Below are 22,282 nucleotides of genomic sequence, written 5' to 3'. Positions count from 1 at the left end.
AACCTTTGAACATGAATAATTTAATTTTAACATGGAAACTCACTTAGAACAAGCTCTTATCTAGAATGAACTGATACAAGGCCTCGGTGATCTGTATTTTAGTTTCTGATCACCAGACAAACTGTACTGTTGAAACGAAAAACAAGACTAGAGCAAAACGCACCAGCCATCTAGTCAGCGGTTTCCAGCTCAGCTTCATGATCGACAGCCATCAGCTACACTTATTTTCACTTCTTCAAATCAGTGCTCAAACTAGCACAAACTTTTCATGAAAGTAGGGGGCTGATTGACCTTTTGACCTTTAAACTTTCATTAATATCTTCAAATGCAAAGCTGCACAAATGAAAATTTTTGCTGCACAAACGTAGCCGAGTTGACTGACACCCATTTTTTCTGATTTGAAGAAGGTTTGGGGGGGGGGGTGCTTGTTGACCTTTCATGATCTCTAGAAACATTTCTGTATACCTTTAAAATGATGCTGGCACAAACATAAATTTTAGCTGCACAAAGTTTGACACTAATTTTGTCTGATTTGAAGAGGGGGGGGGGGTCAACTTCACTCAGGTGAAAGACCTAGTTCTGAGAAAAGTCAAAATTCTGAAAAGAAGTGAAAATTCTCTGAAAACAGTCAAACTTATTAGGAAAAACAAGAATTGTGGGATTAAAGTCTGGAATCTTTAAAATAATTTAAAGTAAAGAATTTTTATATTAAAGTCAGGATTTTATTTATTTTTTATGTGGGGTTTGATTTTTGGCCCTATTCTTGTTCCATACATCTGATTATCATCACTATTCAGATTCAGATTTGTAAATCAAAGCAGAAAGGTTGAGTGATTACAGTGAAGCGCTCTCTGCAGTTATACCACCTCACCCTGTACCAAAGATCCCGGCGGCCATGTTGTCTGATTCCTTACGCCTTGGATAAACTACGAGGCGCGTTGCTTTTATTTAAATCCTGAAACAAAGAAACACATATTTACCGACAGTTTCTGAGGCTTCATTGAAGTTCAACTGTTCTTTGGGAGAGTTGATTATTTTTATAAAATCTGGTTGTCTTGCTAATGGACACAAAGAGAAAAACGTTTCTGGTTTAGAAACCTCATGGTCTCCTCACTGCAGAGAATGTGGTTTTGTGCCCATCATCAAATCTTGACATTTAATGTTTTCTGGAGCAGTTCTCACCATTAGAGACCATCGGTTTGTGGTCAGGAAACCACTTGCAGGATATGTGTTAACTAGAGTTTGAGGGTTTATTTAGTTCTCAATCTGCATGAAGAGGAAAATCTGCTTCAAAACCAGCAAACAAAAAGCAAGTCGCTGCACAGTTCACCCAAACTTAACCAGGAAGGTGGTATTCCCCTGATATCTGTGAGTTCATTTTATGTCCAGAAAAAATGGCTTCACTTCACCTTCAGGAAGTTCAGGGCTGATTGTTGCAGATTAATTTAAAAATGTCTGCTACAAACAGGTGATAAATTTGACAAAATAAAAAAAAGAAATGACTGCTGGTTACAAAATGTTATGCATATCCTGAACTGAGGTAATGGACTCTGAGCGCCACCCAGAGGCCATGCCCTGTAAGTACAACTTTTAGAGAAATGTAGAAGTGAGAAGAGTTTTAATTTCCAAAGCAGATTTTCTGCCATCTGGATATCAAATATGCTGTGCAGCATTGGTATCGCTCTAAAACTGGGTGAAATACTGAAAATTATTTATGAAACTTGCATAATGCTTAGCAGATCTGAGCTTTGTTAATAAACACCAACACACACAAGAAAAGTCCAAACAGAGTTTATTTATAGACGTTTTCATAAAACATTTAACAATTTATTATTGCTTCACTTTTTTGGCAATGATGATATGCTTCAAAAATGTATATTGCCACACACCCAAAATGACTTATGTGTTTGTACCTTTTATAAATAACATTTCAGAATATATATGTATAAAAATATTTAAGAAAATAGAAAGCAAAAAAATGACAAAGTAAAAAAGTATTAGATAAAAATGCCATGGAAGTAACACATGTAACTCGTCACAATGTCTGACTTCATTTGTGAAAGTGAGGGAAGGCAGACAAAGATTTCCAGTTGTGCAAATTTAGTCAGTTTTGGCATTTTTAAGAATACAGAAAAACCTGAGTCAAGAAAAACAGTTATTCTCAAATTGCACAGTAGGTAATACATTCACGTTACTCCCAAAAGGCACAACTGGCTCAACAGATAATTATTTTTTAAACAATGAAGAGCTGGTGTGCAAACACTTAAAAATGCTCATCAGGTGTGTTTTGGTTAAAAAGTGCTTGTTAAACCTTTATGAAAACAACCTGTTACTTCATTCCAACAGATAATTTAAGAAAGAATGCCCAGCATGTCTGGTTCCTCTGTGAGGCATTAAAATTAACAGCAGCCTCGTTCAGATCGCCTCTTCTCCAGACCTTCTGGTCTTTACCAGGCTAGTTTGTTTCCTCTCTCCGTTGCAAATACTGGATGTTTATCAGACACAGAGATAAATTATGTACATTTCATTGCAAAATAACTGCACAGATTGTGAAATGGCTAAAAACTGCACAAAAAAAATTGCAATGCCGTTGTAAACGGAGGCAGCTGTTTACGTAAACATGTAGCACTTCCTGTGATGGCTTCATAAAAACAAAACAGAGGGATGTAGAAGGCATAATTCAATGTACCATAAGTATAAATTACTTGTTAAAATGAATTCCCTTAATCTCCATTTGTCATTCTACGTTGCAAAGCGGACTGAATGAGACACACTGAATGCACACTGATAGGTTAAAGCAGAAATCATTATGAATAATTGCTACAACTCAAAAATCATGATTTGGCCAAAAAAATCTGACTTGAATAAAGAGTTTGTAAACAATTCCCACCCTGAGTCCTATCAGCATCACCATCAGCAGAAATACTGTGCTCCATCAGAAACAACCAATCAGAGCCAAGAGGAGAGTAGTGGCTCTGTCAATCATGTGTGTGTGTGTGTGTGTGCGTGTGTGTGTGTGTGTGTGTGTGTGCACCGCCTGTAACCTGAAGTTACAGGAAAACTTATTTCTGACTTTTATAAGCTTTGGATAGGGGACTGTGGTGCAGAACAGAGCGACGGTCTGTGTTTTTAAACAAATGACTCTTCAGTGTTTTCCTCCATTAGGGGATCAGACTCAGGAATGACGTGGGGATGTCCGTTGACTTGGGGAGGTGGAGGGGGCTCCATCTGCCTCTGGGCAAAACAAAAGAGCTTCTTTAAGGGACAGAAATGTCAAAGTTAAAAACAGTCAGTTAATGATTAGCATTACTATCCTATCGTTTTACACTTCCAGTTCTGAGAGAGAATCAACACATTTAAACCACTTTAGTGTTTTAAAATACACTAAAACTATTTGACTAATCTTTAGATTGTGAATCAAAGATTGTTATTTCCTTTAATTAAACAGTTTACTAATCCAGTAGTTGGCATTATGACTCCATGCTGAATTAAGGTTGGAACATAAAAACCTTAAAATAAACCTTGTTTTATGTTGCTGGACTAGTTTCTATAAACACGCATGAACAGACTGGAAACACTGAACCAAACATCTTTTCTGAGATCAGATCCGTTATAAGATGCTGTTAAATATACATAGGTGAACAACAAAGACAAATAAGTATGTGTGCTTCCTTTATGTTAAGAATAAAAATATCTCATTGACATTAAAAGCGTCTTTTCTCAGAGTGACCTAGCCAAGACAGCAGCATAAAAGATACAACAAATCTGAAATACATGAAATGCATAACCAAGAGAAATCAAATGATTACATATTAACGTAATTACAGGAGGCAAGTGAACTGAACTCTGTCCTTCAGAACTGATTTAATTTAGCCAGAGATTATAATTTTAAATCTTTCTGAAAATTATTCCTGGTGGCAGGAGCAGAAAATTTAAAAGCCTTTTTACTCAGTTCAGTTCTAACTTTTGTATCCTGCATCAAAATGGCGTCCTGAGAGCGCAGACCATAATGGCTGAAAGTTCTAGATAAAAGTGAACATAAGTCTGTAGGAAGATGCCCAAAGATGCATTTACAGATGAAAATCAGCAGGTGAGAAAGTCTGTGGTCAGTCAAAGAGGGACATTTTGATGTAGCCTACAAAGTGCAGTGATGTATTCGATCGCCAGTCAGTCATGAAACCCAGGGAACAAAGTTAACTCTAAACATCAAACCTACACAGACTGTAATTAGTTAGAATGGGGCAATATTTGTGATGTATTACAGAGATGGACTTACCTTCTTTAGACAGTAGAATAGCACACCACCAACAGTGATGGCAGCTAAAAGTAGAACAGCTACACCAAGGTAAATAAGAGTAGTTCTGTCTGTGGACCCTAAAAAGAGAAAAAACAGAGTATAAGACAACAGATTCAATAAGATTTATTTTGATTCTACTGGGTGACTCAAAGAAAGCAGGTTATAGAGGATTGATAAAAACTACTTATTGCATAGAGTTATGCTAAACCAGAAACACATCTACACATTTGGAGACGTCTGGAGTTTAACATCCCAGTTCTAATTTGATGTATGAACGTCTGGTGATGAACAGGAAGCTGCTTTACTTCCTGATGTTGCTAAGCAACAACGTGTTTTCCAGATGGTTTAAACCAAAAAGCTCTTTGCTACTCGGTCTTACCTTCAGATCTCAAACAGGGCTGGATCTCTGTCTTGTTCTGGGTCCAGTTGACCTGGTTGCTATGGTTACAGATGATTGATTCATTTGACTGGTAGAGTGTGAGGGAAGCCCCAGATTTGGTGGCCTTTGACCTCTTTCCTCCCTCCAGATGGCAGGATTTATCGTCACACCTGACAGTGCCGTTGATCTCGACGTCCTCCGTGCTGCAGGTCACTTTAAGGTCACAGGAGTTTGAAATGACTGAAATGACATCGCTCTTCAGCTCGACTGGAGACACTGGATCTGATGAGGAAAAACAGATGAGAGCTTTAAAGACATCAGAGCAAAGTGATATCTAACAGAATACAGTAGTTCTACAGATTACAGGTACTTAAGATTTCATTTCAAAGCAGTTCTTTACTATGTGTGTACCTTACGTGCAGAAAAACCTACCTTGAAATGTGACATTGTACTTTACGATTTTAGGTTGATCTCCTATCACTTGTGCAGAATAAATCCCACAGTCTGATTTCTGTGGACTCGGAAATATCAGCGATGCTGGACAAGAAAGCTCTGCATTTCCAGTGAAATTCTTCATCAACTTTGGATCTTCATCACAGTAACATGTTCCTATAGTTATATTAGAATCATAGAACAAGGAAACCGCACAATCTTTGGGAAGGTCATCTGCAGGGAAACTGATAGATGATCTCATTCCAGTTTGCAGAAACTTTTGGATCATCTCAGTGGAACCTGTTGAAACAACAAATTAATTTCAGACAAAACAAAAAGCACAACAGCACCAAATTACCAAATCCAATGGAAAAGTGTTTGGTCCCTTACAGATTTGTTCTGTTTTTACTTTTTCAGTCAAACTTTAATGTTTCAGTTCATAACACTACTTTTATTGTCAGACAAAAAGAAGCCTGGCTGTGAAAGGATTATTTGATAATTTAATAAAGTTCTGAAAACAAACCTGATTCAGTGTAAAATAGTAGTTCCTCCTTAACATAATAACTAGTTTGCCATCCTTGGTGGCAGAAAATGGCCTTAAGCATTTGCAATAATTGTCCATGTCTGTTTTCTGTCACAGTGGGGGGTTCTGGTTCTCTCTTGGTTTGATTCAGCCACATTTGATTAGGTTTTATCAAGGATTATCAGCCTGTTTAATATCATCCTGCAGTATCTCAATCAAGATAAGATGTGGACAGTAGATCAATCTATTATTATCCCACAAAGGAAAAATTCAGCATCAGGTATAAAGGTTCACACAAAAAATTATTAGTGTTAAAAACAATATATAAAAATAAGATTAAAAATAATAGTAATAATAATATACTGTAAAAGACTAACAGAATCTAATTTAAGGGCCCAGCCACTCAAGCAACCTCATTTAGTTTTTTTTGTTTGTTTTTTTAACTATTCAGATGTGGACTGACTAGTGTCATTTTATTTTTATTTATTTATTTTGGTCTACTTTCTGTTGTCAGGTTCTGTTTAAATGATTTTCATATAGCTTTAAAAGGTTTAATCAGGCCTTCAAAGAGACACAAAAAGTTCTTAATAATGATCTAATGAGTGCATTTTGATGTAGATAATGTCTGATATACTCAATCATACCAAATTGTTTTGATAAAGATGGAAAAACAAGTATTTTAAAAAAAAAACATTTCCAGGGATATCTGTCCATTTTATCACAGTGGCACTGAGTTAATGAAACAGTTCTGACCTCATTAGGACTAGTTGTAACGTTTGGCACATTTGAATACAAATGCACCAAAAACAGTTTTAAGAATCCAACTAATCTTGTTCAAATTCATAAAACGGTAAACAAATTTCATGTTAATTTTCAAAAATAAATGTAAATAAAAACCAAGTCTCAGGTAACAACAAAATGTTCAAGGAGACACTAGACGGAAACAAAAGCTGCCTTTATTTTATTTCAGTCAGTTCTGAGTTATTCACTGTATAAACCACACAAAGTATTCAATTGCTGTATACAGACAGCTGATTTCAGAAACTGAACTGTTATGATGAGCTTACAAAAGCTACATTCAAATTATTTTTAATGTTACCTTGAATTTGCTCAATAAACAGCAGAAGAAGCAGCGAGATGCATTTCATCTTGATCCAGGAAAATCCGACTGCCCTGAAAGTTAAGACATGTCTGATGAGATGAAAATATTTTTTCACCTAAACAACCAAGAGGTAGTAAAGATCCTAATATACCTAGGGTAAATTCAGATATATTGGTAATTTAATTTAAATTAGATCATGACTAAATTGAGGTCCACTGGTTAGCTTGGTACAGGTGTTAACAGTAAAATCTGTGACCCATCATTTTCTGTGGCTACAAAGGACGATAGAGTGCAAGTACGTCTTGAAGATCAGCTGTATCAGTATTTACGTAAACTGCGTAGATACAGATACAGCAGTTACGATTGTAAACTTCAGGGCTTCTTTATTACCATCGTGTTGACTAAGAAAATACAATGTATTACTTCGTATTTGACTCTGAAAACTGAGGGACCATCGCACTGAATACCTATGTGCTGTCGTTAAAATATGTAAATCAACTGTGGCCGATTAATAAATCTTTAAACGATTAAGAAATGATTCCAAGTGCTCTGGTAGTTTTTAACGTTTCTGCCACCTCTTCGTTACAGCCAGGATCACACTGGTCACAGATTATGATGAAAGAATAATTTGTGACCTTATTGTACAGACTACAGACACCAATCTGGGGGTATTTATAACAATATTTAACCCTCAAATAGCCAAATTCACATGTTGGCTATTTGAGGGTGTATTTATAACAATAAGTGGTGGTAGAACTCTGAAAAATAGCTGTTTTAAACTCTGACATTTACAGGCCTGTATGCATTCAATGCGATGGTCCCTCAGTTTTCAGAATCAAATACGAAGTAACACATTATATTTTCACCGTCAATGCGATATATAAAGGAGCCGTGAAGTTTACAATCACAGCTGCATCAGTATTTACGCAGTTTACGTAAATATTCTTCTTCTCTCTGAGACCTGCGCTCTATCGCCCTCTGGTGATAGAGCGCATCTCTGGTGTAGTAGCTGAAGTTCACAACCCGTTAGTTAAAAAGGCACCGTTAGCGCCTCCACAACTTACCGGTTGTATGATCCTTGGAAAAAACAGGCGGTACGCTGTGGTGCCGCTAGCGAGCACGAGCCTTCCTATGCTATCTGTCCTTATTCATGTGAACATTCCTGTGCTGGTGCAGCACCCAACAGTTAGCCACTTTGGTAATGCTCAGACATCACTGTATGCTAACTGTTCGCTAAGCCGAACATACAAACATGAGGTGACAGAAAAACAACAGGAAAATCTTACCTTTGGCTCACAACTTCTAACTACCTCCGCTTGAAATGAGCGGAGTGAAGACCGAGAGCAAATATAACGGAGTACGAGGGGAACTGAGACCGTACAGCGAGCGTAAAGGCTAACTAAGTACAGATCCGTGCGCCCGTAGAAGTGGATGGGAATTGAATAAATAAATGAATGGAGAAGCTGCCACAATGCAAAGTTTGTTAGCGCAGGTTGAGTACGAGCTGAGTAAAGCCAATCCGTCACCTACTCAGCTTCATTGAGCTGCTTATGGCAACCACCACATAGACGTAATATATATGAACCACCATGCTTGTCTACACCCTCTGTCCTGTGATTGGTCTAAAGTTCAGACGACCAATCACAGTGAGTTATAAATTTAAAGCGGATGTTTTGACTTTCCAACTAGAAAATAAAGTGCTCAACTGCAAGTTGATATTTCTTTATGTTCTGAATTTAGAGAAATTCAGTTCAATTCAAATATACTTTATTGATCCCAGAAGTGAAATTAAATGTTATAACTCAGTTTTCTCCTAGTTATGGATGTTGATTTAGTTTTGATTGCCATGAATTGTAAATTGTGATCACTGGCAGAACTGCTCAGATAATTAAACCAAGAACCAATTCTACACTATAAAATGATGACATTAAAGTACTGAGCACAAAATAAAAATACTCTTTACAGTATCAGAGATGGACAAAAGGCTGAATACAGAGAGCTGGTGGAGAGCTTTATGTCATGGTGAGGAAACAATCATCTGAGTGAATTGTAGATTTCAGGAGGAACATTACTATTATATTACTAGAAATATAATAGTAATGTTATAACATTGTTTAGACTCTGTTGCTTAGCTACAGAGTCTAAACAATGAACTTAAAGCTTAAGTTTGTTTTATTTCTGTATTTTCCCCCTGAATGTGCCACGGCTCATCAGTAGCTGAGAAGGTTTACTATGGCTTTCCTATATTTCCTCGCTGTGAGAACAAAGGATATAAGTTGAACTTACTTATATTAGCAAATTTTCATTGCAGATTTAAACGGGTCTGACATTCATTGCTTGTAAACTTAAATATTTTAACTTGGATTATAATGCATCTTCTTTTTCACAAAGGACATTTCTGTTTTTGATATGGTGAACAGGTTTCCTCCATTTGTTTGAAGACGTTTCCAGTATCTCCATTAGAAACTTCACAGTCAGAATGACCCATCTGCAGAATCTGCTACAGGATTCTGATTGTCTAAGATATGCTTAACAGATCTCAGCCTGGTTAAACACCAACCCACACATTATAAGTTCAAGCTCAAATAATGTGTATTTACAGATATTTACATTAACCCCTTAATCTGCAATGAAACGCCTGCGTGCCGTTTTTCCATTGTATTTTCTTGGGGTGAGGATTAAGGGGTTCTGCTTGAAAAAAATAAATAGCTCCACACCCAAAAGAGTGAAAATTAGGAACACTGCAAAAGCATGGAGCCAAAACAGTTGAGCTAAAGTAGGATATACTCTCACTTGTAGAGCTCTGGGTCATGATTGTCTGATTGGTCAGAAACTTGCTGCCATCAAATGCACTTGACCATCAAATTTCGCTTCAGCTAGTTCGCTTCTAGACTGGCCATTTGCTTCCGTGCAACTCCACTTGAATGAAATTTCGCTTCCAGCACAGTCTCCTTTCTCCAATTTATTCTTAATGCTCACAGTTGGTTTTCCTACGGGCCAATCAGCGAATAGAGCGAGACGTTTGTGAACAATGACGTCGATTTTATGGGCTGTTTGATAATTGAAGTCTGTCTGTAGTTTTAGCAATGGGGACGGAAGAAGTGAACAAAATCTTCAGTCCGTGTTGGCCACATTTCCAATTATTAAATTAACATTAAAATTAACAGCTGCCTCGTTCAGATCGGCTCTTATCTATTCGCTGTGGAGGACGGTTGTTCACAGCGCAGGTTGGTTCCAGTAAGCTTCATAGCGTTTAACTGACATTTTGCATCAAAGAAAAAACATTAAAATTTAAAACCTCCACACAGGAAGCAATCGTTTCTCAATAACCAAGAGCCCAGAGTAACAACAAGTATTAGCTCTGTCAATCATGCATGTGTACTAGAGATGTGCCGATCAGGTTTTTTCCTCCCGATACCGATACCGATCACCCATGAGGGCCGATACACAGATACCGATCACCAATACCGACCACATAATTATTATTTATTTATTTTTTATCATAAACACTACCGGTTACATTATGTGGAAAAAGGAACCATGAATTCACCTTAATTTAGACAAAAACTTGTTTTTAATAACTTTTTCCAAGAAGAAAACTAAACAAAACAGGCATTGTGCAAATTGTACTGCTATTGATAATACTATCTTTAACAGACTGATAACATTTGAAGGCTCTGAAGAGGCTAAATAATGCAAAGAGCCAAAATAAAACCTCTCAACATTGCCAAAAAGTTCAAGTATAAAACTTAACATTCAAAGGCAAAAACAGGATCCATTACAATAAACAATCCAGAGTTACTGAATGAAAACTTTCTGTTAGCATGGCGGCTAGCTGATTACTGCTAGCTCTGATTGGCTGTTTCTGACTGAGCGGAGTAATTATGCAGATCAGGGAGGAGATCGATTATTTTTTTAGAGATTATCTGTCTCATGTTAGGACAGCGAAAGTTTTAATACGTATGTAAAATGTATTTTTTAAGTTAGATGCTGCAGCTTTAAACAGGTTCGGTGTGAGAGTCACTACCAGGTGGAGCAGAAGCGAAGCTCCGTCTGTGAAATATTATTACCTGTAGCGTAGCAGCGGTTCAACAGGAGAGCAGAACCAGCGTCTTACATCGCAGCTCAAAGATTTAAATAATTTTGCGGGTTATTTGTTTAGCTTTCTGACCGTCATGCTAATCCGGGTGAGTGTTTGTAGCTGTGCGCTGCTTTACCTGCTATCTGATCCTCCGTATGTCTTTTTTACTGCAATGAGCCTCGATGTAGCCAAACTCCGTCAAGTATCTCATTGTTTTTATGCCATATTAGATTCGTTGTGTTGATGCATTTTGACCTGCTTCAATTTTCCGCCGCCACACGCAAACTTCCCCATTGACTCAGTGAGTTATAGTTCCACATCGCTTAGGATTTGTTGTTGCGCGTTTGCGCAGAGTGAAGGAAAGAGGAGACCAGCTGCACAAGCAGGCTGGGAAATGAGAAGCAGGTGATCGGTATTGGCAACAAGAGCCAATGATCGCCGATCATGCACTTTTTCACGAAAATCGGCCCGATTATGAGCGGTGACCGATCGATCGGCACACCTCTAATGTGTACACACCGCCTGTAACCTAAAATTACAGGAAAACTAATTCTGCTGTTCACAAGCGGTGGAGCGAGGACTGCAATGCAGCACAGCGACGGTCTGTGGTTTTCTCTGCAGCTTTAAACAGGTGAATCTCCAGTGTTTTCTTCCATGAGGCGATTAGACTCAGGAATGAGGTGAGGATCTCCGTTGTCTTGGAGAGGTGGAAGGAGGATCTGGACGGTTGGAGAATTTGTTCCAGAGTTTGCTAAGGAGAGTTCAGCTTCTTTCTGGTCTTGACGTTTCTGGGGACAGAAATGTTAAAATTATTAAGTCAGTTAATAATATCATTGCAAACTAGATCTTCTACATCAGGACACTTCTGGTTCTGAAGGAGAAGCAACACATTTAAACCACTTTAGTTAATGTAATAAAGTACATTGACTAATCTTTAGATTTTTAAAATGTGAATCAAGGACTGATTTCCTCTAATGAGGCTGCTTACTAGTCTGGCATTATGACTCCATGGTTAATTCTATAAACACATGAAAAACTGAAAATGCTGAACCAAACATCTCTGAGATCAGGTCCGTTCTAACATGCTGTCAGAAAAACTGATACATTTAAACATCAAACCTACACAGGCTGGAGGCAGTTAGGAGGTAATATTTATGGTGTAATAAATAGATGGACTTACCTTCTTTAGATAGCACCATAATCCAACAGCAGCAGCAGCGATGATGGCAAGAATAACAAGAGCAGAAGAAACAGCAGCAGCAGCAACTGTGGTATCCGTATTTTGGTCTGAAAAGATAAACGAGAGATTATAAGAGAATATATCCAACATGATTTGTCATCTTGATCCCTGCCTGATCCAACAAACTTGATGCCAAAGGCTGAATAATCTCCTCAGGATGCAGGCAACTTCTACAGGGACCTACTAATAACATACTTATTGAGATTTAATTGTCCTTAAGCAGAAACACATCTAACCGTTTAGAGACATCTAAAGTTTATCATTCCAGTTCTAATTGGGGCATGCCATTAGCAATGCATAAGGAGAGCAGTGACTGACCTGCGAAGCAGGTCAGTCACTGCCTCCATGCATTGCATGGCAGGCACCTATTGTTCTTCACCTAATAGAATGTCTCTTTATTATTGGGGCATGCCATTAGCAATGCATAAGGAGAGCAGTGACTGACCTGCGAAGCAGGTCAGTCACTGCCTCCATGCATTGCATGGCAGGCACCTATTGTTCTACACCCAATAGAAGGATCTCTTTATTATTGGGGCATGCCATTAGCAATGCATAAGGAGAGCAGTGACTGACCTGCGAAGCAGGTCAGTCACTGCCTCCATGCATTGCATGGCAGGCACCTATTGTTCTACACCCAATAGAAGGATCTCTTTATTATTGGGGCATGCCATTAGCAATGCATAAGGAGAGCAGTGACTGACCTGCGAAGCAGGTCAGTCACTGCCTCCATGCATTGCATGGCAGGCACCTATTGTTCTACACCCAATAGAATGTCTGTTTATTATTGGGGCATGCCATTAGCAATGCATAAGGAGAGCAGTGACTGACCTGCGAAGCAGGTCAGTCACTGCCTCCATGCATTGCATGGCAGGCACCTATTGTTCTTCACCTAATAGAATGTCTCTTTATTGGGGCATGCCATTAGCAATGCATAAGGAGAGCAGTGACTGACCTGCGAAGCAGGTCAGTCACTGCCTCCATGCATTGCATGGCAGGCAACTATTGTTCTACACCCAATAGAAGGTCTCTTTATTGGGGCATGCCAATAGCAATGCATAAGGAGAGCAGTGACTGACCTGCGAAGCAGGTCAGTCACTGCCTCCATGCATTGCATGGCAGGCACCTATTGTTCTTCACCTAATAGAATGTCTCTTTAATTGGGGCATGCCATTAGCAATGCATAAGGAGAGCAGTGACTGACCTGCGAAGCAGGTCAGTCACTGCCTCCATGCATTGCATGGCAGGCACCTATTGTTCTACACCCAATAGAACGCCTCTTTATTATTATTATAGTTATTTATTTTTCTTCCGTTACCATTAATGCGGCTCGTACCGCTGCGTTCCCACCCACAAAAGTGGTATCAAAACGTGCGGCTCAATCCCGGGAAGGGAGCTATTATTTTTATTGGGGATCGGAGTTACGACGGCGACGTAAAAAGCGAAAAACGAGCGAAATTTCCAACTGCCGAAACCTTAGAGTGTAACTGAAACCAACTGCCGCTTTTTAGAGTGAGAAAAAGGGTGGAATTTTGATCCCAAAATAATTTTGAAATCGCTCTCATGCGCGCAAAAATTGCTCTATTGGTATGAAAGTTGGTCATGACATTGATACGTATGCCTGCTCCGGTAAAATGTTTTCAAAATTTCCCTAGGGCTTACGGTTTTCTGTCCAGGTGCTTCAGAGCAAAGTTTTGGGACAGGACTAACTGACGTTCCTCCCCAGTGTTTTACATACATTTCTGAAAAATCTCTGAGCTCAGCGCACACCATTTTTCTCTCATCACTGCAATTACTGTGATTGAGCTACAGATATGAATAGCGGTAATAGATGAGATGAGAAATAGCCCTCTCATATGCTTCAAACGGTTTTTGGATCGGACTTACGGAACCCGAACGGGAAGCAGTCGTTCGGACTGCTTTTTCCATTAAAACTGAGTGGGTGTCTCATAAAGATAGATAAGCCTGACACACACAGGGCACTTTCATCACTATAGCAACAGAATGCAGAGGAAGGCACAGCTGCTGGTTTGGACTACAAAGACTCTGTAGTTCTAAACATGGCGGAACACTTTAATACAGAGGGCAGAGCAGAAGGTCAGAACTACAACATGGCGGAACACTCAATTATTACAGAGGAGGCCTGAGCTGGCAGTTAGAACTACTTCCTGTTTTGGGCATTATACAGGTGGATTAACCAAACCAGTTACACATTGGATTAGTGTGGTTATGAAAATTAAGTTTACTGAAAGTTTCAAAATAAAACTCTGAAAACTGCACTGACAAAAGTGCATCGCCGTAGGCGATGCAAAAATGAAAATCTTTTTTTTATGTTTTTTTTCTCAGGATAGTGAACTGCCTTGCTGCGCAAGGCAGTTCATTAACATTAGCATTTCATGGTTGTCTCAAAGATTGAAATCCTTCCCCAGCTTTCTGTCTCACACACACAGCAGTTGGCTGAGGGCCAATCGCTATAGCAACAGAATCCAGAGAAAGGCAAATCTGCTGGTTTGGACTACAAACCAGCAGCCATAACTGCCATAACTGTAGTTCTATCTATGGCCAAGACTCAGTTAAAACAGAGGCCTGAGCAGCATGTCAGAACTACAACATGGCGGAACACTCAGTTATTACAGAGGAGGAGTTGGCTGGTATTATAAACAACTTGTGCTTTGAGCATTATATAACTGATTTAACCTGATCACTATTACACATGAAATTAGTGTGGCAATTTCAAATGAAGCTTATTGAAAATTTTCAAAATAAAAGCCTTGACAATTTTTACATCATGTAATTGCTCTTTTTACATACATTTCTGCAAAAAGTTCTGAGCTCAGCGCACACCATTTTTCTCTCATCACTGCAATTACTGTGAATGAGCTACAGATATGAATCGTGGTACTAAATGAGACGACAAATAGCCCTCTCATACGCTTCAAACGGTTTTCGAATACGTATCACGGTTCCCGAATGGAAAGGAGTTGTTCGGACAGCTTTTTGGAGTGAAACTGGCTGGCTCAAACAGATAGAATTGTTTCTCCCCCTGTCTGGAGAAACACAGGGGGAGGCTTGGTCACTATAGCAACAGAACACAGACAAAAGCCAGACTGCTCCTTAGGACTACAAAAACGCCATCTTTGTAGTTCTAAACACGATGGAACACTTTACTACAGAGGCCTGAGCAGAAGGTCGGAAGGTCAACATGGTGGAACCCTCAATCATTACAAAGGAGGGCTGAGCTGGCAGTTAAGAAGTACATAATGGTGGAACTCTGACTTATTACAGAAAGAAGGTGAGCAGAATGTTATAACTACAGACAGGGCAGAATGTTCTGGGCTTTATATATAAACTGGTTTAACCCAACCACTGTTAGACATGGGATTAGTGTGGCCATTTAAAATGAAGCTTACTGAAAATTTCAAAATAAAAGCCTGAATATTCCTCTCAGGCCTTTATTATGTTTTTCTCTCAGGTTAGTGCAGAGAGAACTACAGATTTAAAATCGTGGTTCCATCGGAGACAAGAAATTGCCCTCTTATATGCTTCAAAAAGTTTTCGGATTGCTCTTATGGATGCTGAACAGTAAGCCGCTTTGATCAGAAAAACTAACTGCTTCAAAGAGTTGCTGCACTCCTCTCATGCTAGTGCAACGCCGTAGGCGTTGCAATAATATTAAGCTTTTTTCGCATTTTTTTTCCTCAGGATAGTGAACTGCCTTGCGCAGCAAGGCAGTTCATTAACATTAGCACAAGATTGTGCACAACATTAGCACAAACTTTAGCATTTTACTGCCCCCACTAGTGCACTGCCTTGCGCAGCAAGGCAGTGCACATCCTAACATCCTAACATCCTACATGAATATTAGTCTTCACGCTAATATTAGCATTTTGGCTTATGCATTAATTTCAACATACTGAATGGTACAGGTGCAGTTTAGTCAACATGTTTCTGACTCACCACAGGTTATTGACTACATTGAAGCTTTCTTTAGCATTAATGCTAATTTTTTGCATTAGAACGCTTGATTAAAAACCGACGGGCACACTTTGGCATGCCCCTTAAAATTTCTGCGGAATTTTCTAGTTGGGGCATGCCATTAGCAATGCATAAGGAGAGCAGTGACTGACCTGCGAAGCAGGTCAGTCACTGCCTCCATGCATTGCATGGCAGGCACCTATTGTTCTACACCCAATAGAAGGTCTCTTTATTGGGGCATGCCATTAGCAATGCATAAGGAGAGCAGTGACTGACCTGCGAAGCAGGTCAGTCACTGCCTCCATGCATTGCATGGCAGGCACCTATTGTTCTACACCCAATAGAACGCCTGGATATTATTATTATTATAACAACTTCTTCCATTACCGTTAATGCGGCTCGTACCGCTGCGTGCCCACCCACAAAAGTGGTATCAAAACGTGTGTCTCGATCCCGGCATTGGAGCTATTACTTTTATTGGGGATCGGAGTTACGACGGCGACGTAAAAAGCGAAAAACGAGCGAAATTTCCAACTGCCGAAACCTTAGAGTGTAACTGAAACCAACTGCCGCTTTTTAGAGTGAGAAAAAGAGTGGAATTTTGACCCCAAAATAATTTTGAAATTGCTCTCATGGGTGCAAAAATTGCTCTATTGGTATGAAAGTCGGTCATGACATTGATACGAATGCCTGCTCTGGTAAAATGTTTTCAAAATTTCCCTAGGGCTTACGGTTTTCTGTCCAGGTGCTTCAGAGCAAAGTTTTGGGACAGGATAACTGACGTTCCTCCCCAGTGTTTTACATACATTTCTGAAAAATCTCTGAGCTCAGCGCACACCATTTTTCTCTCATCACTGCAATTACTGTGATTGAGCTACAGATATGAATCGCGGTAATAGATGAGATGAGAAATAGCCCTCTCATATGCTTCAAACGGTTTTTAGATCGGACTTACGGAACCCGAACGGGAAGCAGTCGTTCGGACTGCTTTTTCCATTAAAACTGACTGGGTGTCTCATAAAGATAGATAAGTCTGACACACACAGGGCACTTTCATCACTATAGCAACAGAATGCAGAGAGGGAGAACTGCTGGGGTTTGGACTACAAAGACTCTGTAGTTCTAAATATGGCGGAACACTTTAATACTGAGGGCAGAGCAGAAGGTCAGAACTACAACATGGCGGAACACTCAATGATTACAGAGGAGGGCTGAGCTGGCAGTTAGAACTACTTCCTGTTTTGGGCATTATACAGGTGGATTAACCAAACCACTGTTACACATTGGATTAGTGTGGTTATGAAAATTAAGTTTACTGAAAGTTTCAAAATAAAACTCTGAAAATTGCACTGACAAAAGTGCATCGCCGTAGGCGATGCAAAAATGAAAATCTTTTTTTTATGTTTTTTTTCTCAGGATAGTGAACTGCCTTGCGCAGCAAGGCAGTTCATTAACATTAGCATTTCATGGTTGTCTCAAAGATTGAAATCCTTCCCCAGCTTTCTGTCTCACACACACAGCAGTTGGCTGAGGGCCAATCGCTATAGCAACAGAATCCAGAGAAAGGCAAATCTGCTGGTTTGGACTACAAACCAGCAGCCATAACTGCCATAACTGTAGTTCTATCTATGGCCAAGACTCAGTTAAAACAGAGGCCTGAGCAGCATGTCAGAACTACAACATGGCGGAACACTCAGTTATTACAGAGGAGGAGTTGGCTGGTATTATAAACAACTTGTGCTTTGAGCATTATATAACTGATTTAACCTGATCACTATTACACATGAAATTAGTGTGGCAATTTCAAATGAAGCTTATTGAAAATTTTCAAAATAAAAGCCTTGACAATTTTTACATCATGTAATTGCTCTTTTTACATACATTTCTGCAAAAAGTTCTGAGCTCAGCGCACACCATTTTTCTCTCATCACTGCAATTACTGTGAATGAGCTACAGATATGAATCGCGGTACTAAATGAGACGACAAATAGCCCTCTCATACGCTTCAAACGGTTTTCGAATACGTATCACGGTTCCCGAATGGAAAGGAGTTGTTCGGACAGCTTTTTGGAGTGAAACTGGCTGGCTCAAACACATAGAATTGTTTCTCCCCCTGTCTGGAGAAACACAGGGGGAGGCTTGATCACTATAGCAACAGAACACAGACAAAAGCCAAACTGCTCCTTAGGACTACAAAAACACCATCTTTGTAGTTCTAAACACGATGGAACACTTTACTACAGAGGCCTGAGCAGAAGGTCGGAAGGTCAACATGGTGGAACCCTCAATCATTACAAAGGAGGGCTGAGCTGGCAGTTAAGAAGTACATAATGGTGGAACTCTGACTTATTACAGAAAGAAGGTGAGCAGAATGTTATAACTACAGACAGGGCAGAATGTTCTGGGCATTATATATGAACTGGTTTAACCCAACCACTGTTAGACATGGGATTAGTGTGGCCATTTAAAATGAAGCTTACTGAAAATTTCAAAATAAAAGCCTGACTATTCCTCTCAGGCCTTTATTATGTTTTTCTCTCAGGTTAGTGCAGAGAGAACTACAGATTTAAATCGCGGTTCCATCGGAGACAAGAAATTGCCCTCTTATATGCTTCAAAAAGTTTTCGGATTGCTCTTATGGATGCTGAACAGTAAGCCGCTTTGATCAGAAAAACTAACTGCTTCAAAGAGTTGCTGCACTCCTCTCATGCTAGTGCAACGCCCTAGGCGTTGCAATAATATTAAGCTTTTTTCGCATTTTTTTTCCTCAGGATAGTGAACTGCCTTGCGCAGCAAGGCAGTTCATTAACATTAGCACAAGATTGTGCACAACATTAGCACAAACTTTAGCATTTTACTGCCCCCACTAGTGCACTGCCTTGCGCAGCAAGGCAGTGCACATCCTAACATCCTAACATCCTACATGAATATTAGTCTTCACGCTAATATTAGCATTTTGGCTTATGCATTAATTTCAACATACTGAATGGTACAGGTGCAGTTTAGTCAACATGTTTCTGACTCACCACAGGTTATTGACTACATTGAAGCTTTCTTTAGCATTAATGCTAATTTTTTGCATCAGAACGCTTGATTAAAAACCGACGGGCACACTTTGGCATGCCCCTTAAAATTTCTGCGGAATTTTCTAGTTATTCCATATTTTTCTTCCGTTCACCTTAATGCGGCTCGTACCGCTGCGTGCCCACCCACAAAAGTGGTATCAAAACGTGTGTCTCGATCCCGGCATTGGAGCTATTATTTTTATTGGGGATCGGAGTTACGACGGCGACGTAAAAAGTGAAAAACGAGCGAAATTTCCAACTGCCGAAACCTTAGAGTGTAACTGAAACCAACTGCCGCTTTTTAGAGTGAGAAAAAGAGTGGAATTTTGACCCAAAAATAATTTTGAAATCGCTCTCATGGGTGCAAAAATTGCTCTATCGGTATGAAAGTCGGTCATGACATTGATACGTATGCCTGCTCCGGTAAAATGTTTTCAAAATTTTCCTAGGGCTTACGGTTTTCGGTCAAGGTGCTTCAGAGCAAAGTTTTGGGACAGGATAACTGACGCTCCTCCCCAGTGTTTTATATACATTTCTGAAAAAGCTCTGAGCTCAGCGCACACCATTTTTCTCTCATCACTGCAATTACTGTGAATGAGCTACAGATATGAATCGCGGTACTAAATGAGACGACAAATAGCCCTCTCATATGCTTCAAACGGTTTTCGAATACGTATCACGGTTCCCGAATGGAAAGGAGTTGTTCGGACAGCTTTTTGGAGTGAAACTGGCTGGCTCAAACAGATAGAATTGTTTCTCCCCCTGTCTGGAGAAACACAGGGGGAGGCTTGGTCACTATAGCAACAGAACACAGACAAAAGCCAGACTGCTCCTTAGGACTACAAAAACGCCATCTTTGTAGTTCTAAACACGATGGAACACTTTACTACAGAGGCCTGAGCAGAAGGTCGGAAGGTCAACATGGTGGAACCCTCAATCATTACAAAGGAGGGCTGAGCTGGCAGTTAAGAAGTACATAATGGTGGAACTCTGACTTATTACAGAAAGAAGGTGAGCAGAATGTTATAACTACAGACAGGGCAGAATGTTCTGGGCTTTATATATAAACTGGTTTAACCCAACCACTGTTAGACATGGGATTAGTGTGGCCATTTAAAATGAAGCTTACTGAAAATTTCAAAATAAAAGCCTGAATATTCCTCTCAGGCCTTTATTATGTTTTTCTCTCAGGTTAGTGCAGAGAGAACTACAGATTTAAAATCGTGGTTCCATCGGAGACAAGAAATTGCCCTCTTATATGCTTCAAAAAGTTTTCGGATTGCTCTTATGGATGCTGAACAGTAAGCCGCTTTGATCAGAAAAACTAACTGCTTCAAAGAGTTGCTGCACTCCTCTCATGCTAGTGCAACGCCGTAGGCGTTGCAATAATATTAAGCTTTTTTCGCATTTTTTTTCCTCAGGATAGTGAACTGCCTTGCGCAGCAAGGCAGTTCATTAACATTAGCACAAGTTTAGCATTTTACTGCCCCCACTAGTGCACTGCCTTGCGCAGCAAGGCAGTGCATTAGCATTAGCATTAGCCTTTTCCCTAAAGGTAGCTATTAGATAATTTTCTTACTTATTAGCGATGTTCAGTATACTGAATGGAGTAAATCAATGACAGAAAACATGCTAGTGATGCCACACATCCTACATGAATATTAGTCTTCATGCTAATATTAGCATTTTGGCTTATGCATTAATTTCAACATACTGAATGGTACAGGTACAGTTTAGTCAACATGTTTCTGACTCACCACAGGTTATTGACTACATTGCAGCTTTCTTTAGCATTAATGCTAATTTTTTGCATCAGAAGGCTTGATTAAAAAGCGACGGGCACACTTTGGCATGCCCCTTAAAATTTCTGCGGAATTTTCTAGTTGGGGCATGCAATTAGCAATGCATAAGGAGAGCAGTGACTGACCTGCGAAGCAGGTCAGTCACTGCCTCCATGCATTGCATGGCAGGCACCTATTGTTCTACACCCAATAGAACGCCTCTTTATTATTATTGGGGCATGCCATTAGCAATGCATAAGGAGAGCAGTGACTGACCTGCGAAGCAGGTCAGTCACTGCCTCCATGCATTGCATGGCAGGCACCTATTGTTCTTCACCTAATAGAATGTCTCTTTAATTGGGGCATGCCATTAGCAATGCATAAGGAGAGCAGTGACTGACCTGCGAAGCAGGTCAGTCACTGCCTCCATGCATTGCATGGCAGGCACCTATTGTTCTACACCCAATAGAACGCCTCTTTATTATTATTATAGTTATTTATTTTTCTTCCGTTACCATTAATGCGGCTCGTACCGCTGCGTTCCCACCCACAAAAGTGGTATCAAAACGTGCGGCTCAATCCCGGGAAGGGAGCTATTATTTTTATTGGGGATCGGAGTTACGACGGCGACGTAAAAAGCGAAAAACGAGCGAAATTTCCAACTGCCGAAACCTTAGAGTGTAACTGAAACCAACTGCCGCTTTTTAGAGTGAGAAAAAGGGTGGAATTTTGATCCCAAAATAATTTTGAAATCGCTCTCATGCGCGCAAAAATTGCTCTATTGGTATGAAAGTTGGTCATGACATTGATACGTATGCCTGCTCCGGTAAAATGTTTTCAAAATTTCCCTAGGGCTTACGGTTTTCTGTCCAGGTGCTTCAGAGCAAAGTTTTGGGACAGGACTAACTGACGTTCCTCCCCAGTGTTTTACATACATTTCTGAAAAATCTCTGAGCTCAGCGCACACCATTTTTCTCTCATCACTGCAATTACTGTGATTGAGCTACAGATATGAATCGCGGTAATAGATGAGATGAGAAATAGCCCTCTCATATGCTTCAAACGGTTTTTGGATCGGACTTACGGAACCCGAACGGGAAGCAGTCGTTCGGACTGCTTTTTCCATTAAAACTGACTGGGTGTCTCATAAAGATAGATAAGTCTGACACACACAGGGCACTTTCATCACTATAGCAACAGAATGCAGAGAGGGAGAACTGCTGGGGTTTGGACTACAAAGACTCTGTAGTTCTAAATATGGCGGAACACTTTAATACAGAGGGCAGAGCAGAAGGTCAGAACTACAACATGGCGGAACACTCAATTATTACAGAGGAGGGCTGAGCTGGCAGTTAGAACTACTTCCTGTTTTGGGCATTATACAGGTGGATTAACCAAACCACTGTTACA

At 39.9% G+C, this 22,282-nt stretch overlaps 2 protein-coding genes across 2 annotated transcripts in view; both read right to left on the bottom strand.

Annotated features, from left to right (window-relative positions):
* Positions 1 to 1,775: 1,775 nt before the first annotated feature.
* On the bottom strand, positions 1,776 to 8,290 carry LOC148154690 (uncharacterized). Its single transcript, XM_088014954.1, has 6 exons — positions 8,020 to 8,290; positions 6,731 to 6,804; positions 5,109 to 5,408; positions 4,677 to 4,958; positions 4,277 to 4,374; positions 1,776 to 3,234 (listed from the first exon to the last, which is right to left on the bottom strand). Exons 2-6 carry the CDS (start codon positions 6,777 to 6,779, stop codon positions 3,130 to 3,132), a joined length of 834 nt encoding a protein of 277 aa, XP_087871080.1. The 5' UTR covers positions 6,780 to 6,804; positions 8,020 to 8,290; the 3' UTR covers positions 1,776 to 3,129.
* A 1,392-nt stretch (positions 8,291 to 9,682) lies between these two features.
* Positions 9,683 to 22,282, bottom strand: part of LOC106907662 (uncharacterized) — a 62,921-nt gene continuing 50,321 nt past the window's right edge. The window contains exons 10-11 of the mRNA XM_088014955.1: positions 11,995 to 12,101; positions 9,683 to 11,602 (exon numbers count right to left, since the gene is read on the bottom strand). The gene's annotated coding sequence lies outside the window, so the exon portion shown is untranslated. The remainder of the gene's footprint in view (positions 11,603 to 11,994; positions 12,102 to 22,282) is intronic.

The sequence above is a fragment of the Poecilia mexicana genome, unplaced genomic scaffold, assembly GCF_051168715.1.
Source record: "Poecilia mexicana isolate PSO_F unplaced genomic scaffold, ASM5116871v1 scaffold_17, whole genome shotgun sequence".
Lineage (NCBI taxonomy): Eukaryota > Metazoa > Chordata > Actinopteri > Cyprinodontiformes > Poeciliidae > Poecilia > Poecilia mexicana.
The sequence above is the reverse complement of the archived record's forward strand: the minus strand, read 5'-3'. Positions and strand labels throughout refer to the sequence as shown.

Bases quoted from the DNA above. Each gene is read 5' to 3' on its own strand.
- LOC148154690 (XM_088014954.1), bottom strand. From the start codon at position 6,779: ATGAAATGCATCTCGCTGCTTCTTCTGCTGTTTATTGAGCAAATTCAA. The intron at 5,409-6,730 runs GTAACATTAAAA...TTGTTTCAACAG, and splicing joins GTTTATTGAGCAAATTCAAG to GTTCCACTGAGATGATCCAA. The intron at 4,375-4,676 runs GTAAGACCGAGT...TTCTCTTTTTAG, and splicing joins GCCCTGTTTGAGATCTGAAG to GGTCCACAGACAGAACTACT.